This window comes from Camelina sativa, chromosome 5 (assembly GCF_030686135.1).
Source record: "Camelina sativa cultivar CO46 ecotype springtype chromosome 5, ASM3068613v1".
NCBI classification, from domain to species: Eukaryota; Viridiplantae; Streptophyta; class Magnoliopsida; order Brassicales; family Brassicaceae; genus Camelina; species Camelina sativa.
Window position 1 is genome coordinate 39,258,961 of NC_141884.1, and position 10,946 is coordinate 39,269,906.

The following is a 10,946-nucleotide window of genomic DNA, read 5'->3' on the forward strand; positions in this document are numbered from 1 at the left end:
AGGCTGCTGCTACGACATGATCGTAGTAGTCTGCTTCTTTATTTCTGTGGCCGGTATCATTGGCTTAATGATTTATGTTGCAGTGAGCTTAGAAAGTCCTGTGCCGAATATAGAAATAGCTTCAATGGATTTTACGGTGCGTAATATTACACAAACTCGTCTCACTGCAAATTGGGATTTGTTGATAAGGGTTCCTGATCACTTTATATGTCTTCAAGGAGACATTCAAGCTTCATTGTTTTACAAGAATATTACTCTTGTTACCTCGTCCGAACAAAGGTTATATATAGTATATATTTTTACTCAATCTTCTAGTATTATTTAAAATTGTTAATGAACTATCCTGATTGAAATCGCTTGAATGTAATATAGGTACAACGATCTCAAATCCGGCTCGCCTCAACAACTTAGGGTTTCAGCAGCTATCTCTGAAGAAGATATCGGCGGTTTGATTGGCGAAAATATTATCAAAGACATCAAAGACGAGAGGAAAGTGAAGTTTGGATCGAAGTTGTTTCTTACGGATTGTAGAAAAGGGAAGAGGGGAGTTATAAGCTATGTGTGTAATGAAACCACGTTAAGGTTCGAGCCAGGTTCTGAAACCAAGGCCACTAAGTTTGGGAACGACGTCCCTATCTGCACTACTTTTTGACTAGTTTTTTTATTGGTTTTACGTGCATAGATTTTATTCTCCTTTTTTTCACCAACTTTTTAGGTTATTTGAAAAGAGTTCTTTAAGTTAATTGACAAAATAGAATATATCTCGTGCTTAAAGCACGGGTCAACACTTTAAAAAAAATTTTATAATATAATAATAAAAATTTAGTTTGAGATAATATTTATTTTAAATTGTTATGTAAAAATTTATTAGTCTATTTGAATACTAATTATTTTAGAATATTATAGTATTTTATTTTTGACGTATTATTACAGTTTTATATTGTTTATTTGTTATATTTGTATCATATTATGTGAAATATAAAATAGTAATTTTAATGTTATAATTGTGAGAAAATAAAAAATATTAATTTATCATCTATATAAATTTAGTTTTACCAGTCCGCCAATGTGAAAATTAAAACACACATTTTCATACATTGAGTAATATATTTTCGTTTTAAAAAATTCAAATCACAACATATGCAGAAAAAAATATGCATTTTATTAATTATAAGTATTATATGAAAGTTCTAAACAATTTGTAAATAAAATAAAATAAAGATGATAGGAAAATCATAATTTGAAATCTTAACAAAATCTTCGAATTTAGTTATTAAAAATAATTGTATTGTATACTTGGATATAAAATCTTAGTTTTTAAAATTCTGATTGGTTTATATATTTAAAAAAAATTTACTAATTTCGTCCATAATTTATTAGAGAGAGAGAGAGAAAATATTTTTTTAGATTTTTTTAGATTTTTTAATTTGACATGTGAGTGTTTTTTTATTTTTAATTTAATTATATTTATTTAAATTAGTTAATTAAGCTTAATTAATTTTTTCTAATGGCAATTGAATGTAATTTTTTACACATTTTAAGGTTAGTTTCATATTTGTACTTCTCAATATTAATATAGTAGGATATTTATTTTGGTTTATAACTTGATTATTTACCATTATACTTTGCTTATTTAATTTCCTAGATTTAATATAAGATGTTTCGATTGTCACTATTAATGGAAACAAAGAAGCAACCTTGTTTGATTCATACATACATAATTCGTTAGCTATGTGTGTAATGAAACCACGTTGCGGTTCGAGCCAGGTTCTGAAACCAAGGCCACTAAGTTTGGGAACAACCCTACCTGCACTAATTTTTGATTTAGTTATATTCTTTTTTTTTTTTTGTTAACTCAGAGAGTAAATCCTCAGACTCATGAAGGATCCGAGACTAATCTCTCTGAGAAAGGGCATCCCACGGGTAGGGTCCCCCGGTTATGCAAATGGGCCGTAAGCAATGGACTCATACCCATGTGGCCAAAGGGATAAAGCTGAGCAATTCTTGCGCTTGGGGCGACTCTTCCACCAAGGCTAGAACCACTAGCTCACCACCTCGTGGTTATTTAGTTATATTCTTGTGAAGTCTTTTAAGATTCGATTTACTTTTGTTTTTGTTTGGTGAAAACCTTTTCGATGAAACTAGTGGTGGGTGGATATGTTCTAAAAGATATCCTAGATTTAATATAGAGAAATACTAATGGAAACAGAGGATCAACCATTTCATTCTCTTTCTGCGATCTCAACTCTACAATATAAATGATCATTAGTTAACGTCCACTAGAGAGAAAGTTATGAGGGAGATTAGCTACACCGTTTAATAATTGGTTCACGCTTGACATGCTTGGTCTAGTGGCTGCCACTGGATGCGAGCAAAGCAATCCCAGTTTCAAAACCAAAGTTACTTGTTCCTCAACACACCTGTGCCCTAGCCTCTCATCAACTCACAAGTAATCTCCAACATGAACAGTCCAAATGCGAAAACATCAGAACTAGCTAATTTCAATAAACCTAGCTAATTAAGTTCAGACTAGCTATTTACTAGTGTGTAATATTATAATGTTCACTTTCACATTTACAATCATCAAACAGTTCATAAACATATATGTAAAAAGAACTTCAAGAAAAATTGTTTACTTATATGGAACAAAAGTATACTCAAGTCCCAATGCCTTGGAGTACTGTCTCAAATCTATCAACAATTCAATACCTTTCAGTGACAATCAATACTCAAAATGATCCTACTATTTACAAATTAACAAATCTAGACACTCACATATCAGAATCCGACCCACCCGAATCACTCCTAGCTCTGTCCGACATGAAATTCAAAGGCAAAACAGGGAACTTCACCGCATTCCGCTGCGAAGTAGGCGATACAGAACTCCCAATCTTCCTCCTCTGCATATTCCTCATAATCTCTAAGCATGCTTTATCAACCATGGCAAGAAACTCTCTAACAATAACAAATAGATGAAGAGGACTCTTCCCTTTTGTAATAGCTCCTGCTTGGTAATAATCCGTTGTACGTTTCACTAGCTCCATTACTTTCCTCTCTTCGTGTTTCGCCTTTTTCACTTCTTCCTCTACTGTCACAAGAAACGTCATCATCTTCTTCACAAACCTACCTCCTTCTCCTCCATCTTCTTCACATTCTCCAATCACCGTTCTTGCATCTTTCGCTCTAACCGCAAGCGCCGAGCAAGTTGCAACAACTGTGTCATAGTCTACACTAGCAGCTTTCTTCACGTTTGAAAACTCAGAGCTTAACCCTCCAACGATTGGTAAACCAAGCTTCAAGTACTCTTTCTCTTGCTCTTCTTTAGACATAACCTGAGCACTGTTATTACCGCCACTGCTGTTACTACTACCGCTTCGTGTTAAGCTATGACTTCGTCTATTCAAAACGCAACGTTTCCCTTCTGATCTAACCACTTCCTCCACCACAAAGTTAAGCAGAGTAGTCTTCCCATCAACGCTTTTAACATCCGAAAGTTTCAAAAGCGCGGTTAGATTAAACGCTTGAGCGTTTCCTCTCGCGGTTCCCGCGTTCATTCTGTTACCAGCTTTAAGTATCGCCTCCAAAAGCTTGACGAACAAGCCACGAGATCTTAGCTCTTTACAAGCTAAATCCAAAGTCTGTAGACACTTACCATGGTGAGCCATCTCAGGATAGTAATTAGCTCTGAAGAGAAACGCGTTCAGTCTCGTAAACGCGGTTGGCACGGATTTAAGAAGATGAAACAGAAACGATTCTGCATCTGCAAGCTTTGCCGTGTCGCCGTCGAATTCAAGAATCGCTGATTGTTCTTCTTTCGTCGGAGCTATTCTAGCTAACCTCTCAAGCGTGTCTGGCACGAAATCGTTTCCTTCCATGAGTGCTTCAACAAGCTCTTCACGTGTCATACCTAATGATTTGAGCACAATCGCTGTGTTTTGAGACTTCCTCGGATCAAGTATGAAGATTTGTGATGATGATTTAGGGTTTTTATCATCGCCGTGTTCTGGTGATTTCTTCCCCACGGCAACGTATCCGAACAGAGCTTCCATTAAATCGCCGTCGAAACTGAAAAGTACAAAACCAAAAAAAATTAGGGTTTTATTTTTCAAATGATTGAAATATAGATTTGTGTAAGTGTGTATACATACCTGAATGAGCCACGATCGATTTTGTCCCAAACCATTGAATGATCAGAATCAGGGTTTACTTTATCCCAATGTAAAGGCTTCAGCTTTACCTGTTTCGAACCCTCTCCTCCACTTGATCTTTTAACCGGCGCAGGTGGTGGTCTCGAAGCTGATGACGATAAAGCTCCGACCTTTTTCACCGGCGGAGGTGGCGGTGGCGATGGTGAAGAACCCTTCTTAATCGGAGGAGGTGGCGGTGGCGTTGGTGCACTCTGTTTCAACGGAATTGGCGGTGGTGGAGGCGGCGGTGGTGCAGGTTCACTCTGTTTCACCGGGATGTGATGATCTTGGTTATGGATTACACAGTGAGAAGTTGATGATCTTCCTCTAAGGAGAGGAACCTCAGTGACGGGCTCTGTTTTCTTCTTGTTCTTGTAATAGATGACCTCTTTCTCGTCTTCTTCTTCTTCTTCTTCTTCTCCGGTGATGATCTGTTTCTTGAAACTTTCACTTCTCTCTCTCTGACTCTGTAGCTTTCTCCAATACAACACATCGAGACCATTCTCATCAAGTATCAAACCTTTCACACCACCAAACCGCGTGAAACCTTCTCTAGCCAAAGTCGTACTCGTCGTCGTCGCCAACGCCGCGGTCGTCCGAGGATGAGGAGGATACGGAGGTAAATTGTTCTCGACGCTTACTGGTCCGACTCTGTCTCTCCGTCTCCGTCTCGCGACGACGCATCTCTGAAGGCAGAAGAAGAAAACTCCTGCTACAAGTACGGTGCTTGCTGCTGTTATGAGGACAGCTTTTAAGATCGTGCTTCTATCGGAAGATGAGGAGTTATTATTATTCGACGGCGGAGATGAGTTTGACGACGGTGAGATACGCGGTGGTGAAACAGGGGAGAGTGGTGGAATTGGGAAGAAAGTTTCGATATTTTGAGGAGAATCGAATTGAGAAAAGGAAGGGACGATGAAGAAGAAGAAGAAAATTAGGGTTAGATGAAGAGGAAAAGGCCATGGTTTCTTGATGAACATGGCAGCCATTAACGATTTAGCTCATTTACAGAGAGATCAATAAAGGAAACACACATACACAACAACAAAAAAATGAATACTTTGAATTTTTTTTAAAGTAACGTTTTTGTTTATTTTCTCTAAAAAAAAAAAAAATCAATTCCCAAAGATCTCAGGAACTTAAAACGGAAGGTTTCGTTTAAGTAAATTAAAAAGTATATAAATTCGTAATTTGGTAGGTATTTTAATATATTTGGGAATTTGGAGGTTTTGGTAATAATGTTTAGTTGAAGCAGAGATTAGTTGATCTGTTCTTCTTCTTCTACTACGTCTTCCCGGGTCGGTTCTATTTACAAATATGACTAAAATACCCTTGTTAATGGAATTGACTTATTCAACAATACGTTAAAATAAAAGGGTGTTTTAGGTAATTTTAGTTATACTCGTTTTCGTGAAGATGGGACTTATTAAATGGAGCTGGTGCGGTTGATGTTATCGTTGACTATGTCCAAAAAGTAGTGGTATTGCTATCTTTTTTGTTCTTTCTAGAAATATTTTTTGATGACGCCTTGGAAGTCAAAAACACACACATTCCCATTTTAAGATATGGTTTCAATGATTATTAACTTAGAAGAAGAGTGCAAAGTTCTATGGCAATTAAATGAATTCACATTTTATATGATTGGGTTGTAAAAAAATACAAAGTTTTGGAACTTGGGAACGTTGAAATCAATCATCGGAAAAATTCAATTCTACGAACCAACAAATATCGAATACCGAACGAATTAATAGGATTCCTTAAAAACTCAACGGATAACAAAAATATTATACATGTATACATATACTAGAAAGTAGTCCACGCGATACATGATTTATATATACATTATTAATTTAAAATATAAAATGAAGTTTTTATTCAATTATATATGAAATGTACAAATGTAATTGTTAATATATGTCTTAAAAATATAATATTCATAATACTACAGTGCAACTACAATTTATAATTAATATATGTTATATAGTGTTTCATAGAAGGATCATGAAAAAGAGGAAAGTTAAAGTGAATATTATTAAATATTTTTGATTATAATATATTGTTAAAATTATTTAAACAATATGTTACTTTAGTAATAAAACCATTACTTATAGCAAAGTCAACTATATATGGTATTTTCGTTAAATAGTTAAGATAAATTATATTTTTTATATTTTTAGAAAATAAAAAATTGATAATTAGTCTAGAAAGAAAAGTGTAAGATCTTACCTAATTTTTTTGATAGATAATTTTATGTTGTCCTATATATTAATTTTATTGTCATCATCTAAAAGTAATAGTTAACCAAAAAATAGTTTTCTATATGATAAGTCAATTTTAATATAATTTATTAAAACAATATCACAAAAAAATATATCTTATACTATAAGTTTAACCAGTTTTTATAAAAATTCATGAAAATAAAAGTGTGTGAAATTTAATATATTTTTTATTTTCTATATATTGTCTCTACTTCTAATCATTTTAATATAAATAGTATGATTAACAATAAATTAAATTTTGAAATTATTGTTTTCTGTTATATCATAGGGTGATAAAGCAATTATGTTATGATACTATTATGTTTTTTTTAGTAAATATAGTTTAAACACAATCAAAATATAACTTATAAATTACTATTAAATAAAAATTTGAGTTGTGTCTTTAATACAATATATATGATTATTGAATATAATGTGAGGTTTTTATATATTAGAAAATCTTTTATATTAAATTAGTCTATCATAAATTAATTTGGTTTCAGTTTTTACTTTGAAGTGTATGAATTCATTTTATAGTTATAGGACAATTAGTTACAGCAAAGTTAGTTAATTTTTGTGTGTTTGTTAAATAATTATGATAAATTAATTTATGTATAGTTTTTTTGGAAGAAAAAAAAACTGATAAATATTCTAAGAAAAAAGTGTAATACCTTACTTTGATAGATAAATTATGTTGTCCTATATATTAATTTTATTTTCATATCTAAAAGTAATAGTTAACAACAAATAATTTTAATATGATAAGTCAATTTTAAAATAATTTATTAAAACGATATCACAAAACATATATCTTATACTCTAAGTCTAACTAATTTTTTATAGTAATTCATGAAAATAAAAGTGTGTCAAATTTAATATACATATTTTTTTCTTCTATAAATTGTCTCTATTTCTAATCATTTTAAAATAAATAGTATAATTAACAATAAATCAATTTTGAACCTATTGTTTTCTATTATTTCTTGGGGGAGATAAAAAAATTATGTTTGATACCATTTTTTTAGTACATATATTTTAAAGACAGTCAAACTGTAACTTATATGATACTATTAAATACAAATTTGAGTTGTATCTTTAATACATGATATATGATTATTGAATATAATATGATTTGTATATATATATTTGAAAATATTCTATATTTTTAAATTAGTCTATCATAAGTTAATTTGGTTTCAGTTTTTACTTTAAAAGTATGAAACAATTTTCTACTTTTATTTGGTTTTAATTTGTTTATATTTTTTAGTTGGATTGATCAGTATATTTTTTTTAGGTTCTATGATGTATGATTTCATTATGAAATATATTAGATGCTAAAACTAAAAAATGGAAGGAAGATATTTTTGTAACAATGTTGAAATTCAAAAAGCAAACTATACAACAATTATATATTTTTTAACAAACTATACACCATATAAGATACAAATAAAATAAAGTAAAAAAAATAGAATGTTAAATGTAAAATTATTGAGAATGACATGTATCACAAATATAGAGTGCAAAATGTCACATTGTTAAACAAAGTTAGAAAAAACCTTCTTTTATTTTATAAGATATATATATATAATTTCCAACGTAATCTCAATTGGTCAAAGGAATAGGGAATGAAATCAAATGATAGTGGATCATCACCATTGTGCTACACAAAATATGAATAAAATTTATGGTAATGCTAAATTGTTAATCATAATCAAATGTATGGAACATTATTATAATTATGAACGTGTAAAACAAAAAGGTATGGTTAACTTTCAAAAGAATCTTATAGTATAAAGCTATGGCCGGCCGTCTAACTTTAAATGTTGAACGCGGTAACATACTCGTCTAAGAAAAGTAGGAACACAATGGAAAAACTCAACAAGTCAACTCTACCATTCTAATTTCTCAACTTAGGGCATCTCCAATGGTACTATATTTCTTACTCCAAACTCTATATTTGGAGTAAAACTATCTTCAATAGTACTCTATATTCTACTCTAAAAATAGAGAAATAAACAGTGTTACTCCAAGCTGGGGGTCTGGCCTTGGCAATGGGCTTTGCTGTGAGGGCCCTCTGCTAACGAGGTACTATGCCCGGTTGGTGGACTTTTGGAGTAATACGGTTCATTTCTCTACTTTTAGAGTAGAATTTTTTTATTTACAAAGTAATCCCTCAATTATCATATTTTATCATTTTATACCTTAAAAATTATTTAATAGGAATTTACACTTATATAATTTTATAGAAAAACAAAAATATATTATTTTAAATTAAAACACAACAATAACATATATTTAACTTAGAAAATAGAATGATATAACAAACATTAAATATAAAATACATAACTAGTGCCATAAATTAAAATAGAAATAGAAAACTCAAATAAAAACAAGTTGTTACCAAAATAAACTTAATACATCATAAACTAGTGATTAATAATCTGGTAAATCGCTTCCGGATCCATTAAGATTATCAAAATATTGTCCGAATGAAGTAGATGCCGAAGGAGCTTGTTGATCAACTCGTTTCTTTAATGACTACATGTATAATTTTACATAACATGGTAATCGAAGATGAGCGTGATCTTAATGCGCCAATTGAAGCTGGAAGAGAAGCTCTAGCACCCAAAGTTGAAATAGCGGATAATGAAAATACTCGATTTCAAGAATTTCTTGCTCGATATAGACAAATCAAAGATAGAGACGCTCATTTTTCACTTTGAAACGCTTTAATTGATCATTTGTGGGAAAAGTACACTAATGATAGTGTTTAAACAAAAAATGTATTAGTCATTTGATTTCTATTTATGAGATGTAATAAAATTTTATTTTCAAGTTTAGTTTTAATAATATTTTAATTTTTTTGATTTTTTTTGTTAAAATTTAAATAAACAGACATAATTTGTAGATTTTAGAACTAAAGAACTATATAAGAAATTAAGAACAAGATAAACATATATAATAACCTTAAATTATTTATTTTAAAGTAAGAAATAGAATAACCATTGGAGTAAACCTCTACTCTATTTTTAGAGATCTCTATATTTGGAGTAAAATATAGAGGCAATCATTGAAGAAGCTCTAATAAACTATATTACTCCTATATAATAGTAGTATATATAGCAATTGCGTCAACAACACTAATGGTCTTCATATATACTAATAAGTAATCATAATCATTAGTAAATTGATCAGAATTTTATTACTATCTTTTATGCAAGTTCACGTAATCTTTTGGCGCATAGTTTTTTACCAAATTAAAAACCCTTTTGGGGATATTGACAATAAAAGGACAATTTTTTTTTGGGTCTATATTGATATGCATACTTTTCTTGATTACAATTTTCCAATTATTCTTTTATACTTAAATCTTCTTTTGCCCTTAATTTTATAAACAACAAGTTTTTAAAACAATTTTTTAAAAATATCTCGACAATACAAAAAGTTATAATAAAATACCTTATTTTTCAACAATAAAAAGTTAATATGTTAGTTTTTGACAAACAAAAAAACCCCATTTTAGAAAGAGGTTTCAGTGTGAGTACAGTACGTAAAACCTTTTACGTTAGATGGAGTCTTCTCTAGGTTTACACATCAGGAAATTTTGAACGTAATCTCTATATAAATTTGACCCAAAAAATAATAAATAAATATAGACTCAGTTTTCTAATCGTGCTAATTACCTAATTATTGTGCTCTGCTTTCTTTTTATTTCAGTTTGAGATTAATACAAATGTACATATTTTATGCAGCTCAGTTCGTAGATATTGCATTTTATGCCTATTTCGTATATTCTAACCTTTAATTTATTTATTTTCAAAAGTAATTCATTTCGTTTAATCTTATTGATTGACCTTACTTTTCGACACCTAATTCTCCTTGACCATAGATTTAAGTGGTTTATATCTATGATTAAATTTAGTTATTACTCTAATCATTGAATTTTATTATCACCAACAACAACAAAAAAACTACAAATATTACATTGCTTTTAGATTCATATATACTCCGAATTACATTTTAAATCCAAAAAATGAATCATCTTATAGTTTTTGTATTAGCTATTACTATGTGTTTTGGTTTGAATGAAGGTATTGTGTGTAGTAATTCTAATAGTCAGCTTGAACGATGTGGAGGCTCTGGCTGCGCCCTAAACACTTTAAAACTACGAAACGAACTCGGTCGTGGTAGCATTCTCAAAGTCGATTGCACATCCAACCAAAACAAAAAAATGGGTCCACGTGATGTGAAATTCAATGAGTCATTCGCTTTTGAATTTGAAGAGGTTCATGCCAAAAGAATAGTATGGGCTTGTCACTTGAAGCAAGGTCCAAAAATGGAGTATCATCAGAGCATATGGAGAGCATACAGAGGTGCTGCTAGAAAACGATGTGGTCAAACACGCACATGGATTGCTAGAACTGATGGTATTTACTTGAACAAAAATTTTGTACCGCAAGGACATCGGTTTGCATGGGTTAAAAAATGAGTGTTTTCATCT

General features: G+C 30.9%; 2 protein-coding genes and 1 pseudogene across 2 annotated transcripts; 1 reads left to right on the top strand and 2 right to left on the bottom strand.

Moving 5' to 3' along the window:
- Window positions 1-38: 38 nt before the first annotated feature.
- On the top strand, window positions 39-1,823 carry LOC104789755 (uncharacterized). The gene is made up of 3 exons (XM_010515401.2): window positions 39-279; window positions 373-593; window positions 1,768-1,823. The coding sequence occupies exons 1-3, from the start codon at window positions 68-70 to the stop codon at window positions 1,821-1,823; spliced, it is 489 nt and encodes a 162-aa protein (XP_010513703.2). The 5' UTR covers window positions 39-67.
- Window positions 1,824-2,617: 794 nt separating this feature from the next.
- On the bottom strand, window positions 2,618-5,440 carry LOC147944970 (formin-like protein 8). Its single transcript, XM_087451425.1, has 2 exons — window positions 4,149-5,440; window positions 2,618-4,065 (listed from the first exon to the last, which is right to left on the bottom strand). Exons 1-2 carry the CDS (start codon window positions 5,174-5,176, stop codon window positions 2,772-2,774), a joined length of 2,322 nt encoding a protein of 773 aa, XP_087307551.1. The 5' UTR covers window positions 5,177-5,440; the 3' UTR covers window positions 2,618-2,771.
- Window positions 5,441-10,706: 5,266 nt separating this feature from the next.
- Window positions 10,707-10,946, bottom strand: part of LOC147944971 (S-protein homolog 2 pseudogene) — a 639-nt pseudogene continuing 399 nt past the window's right edge.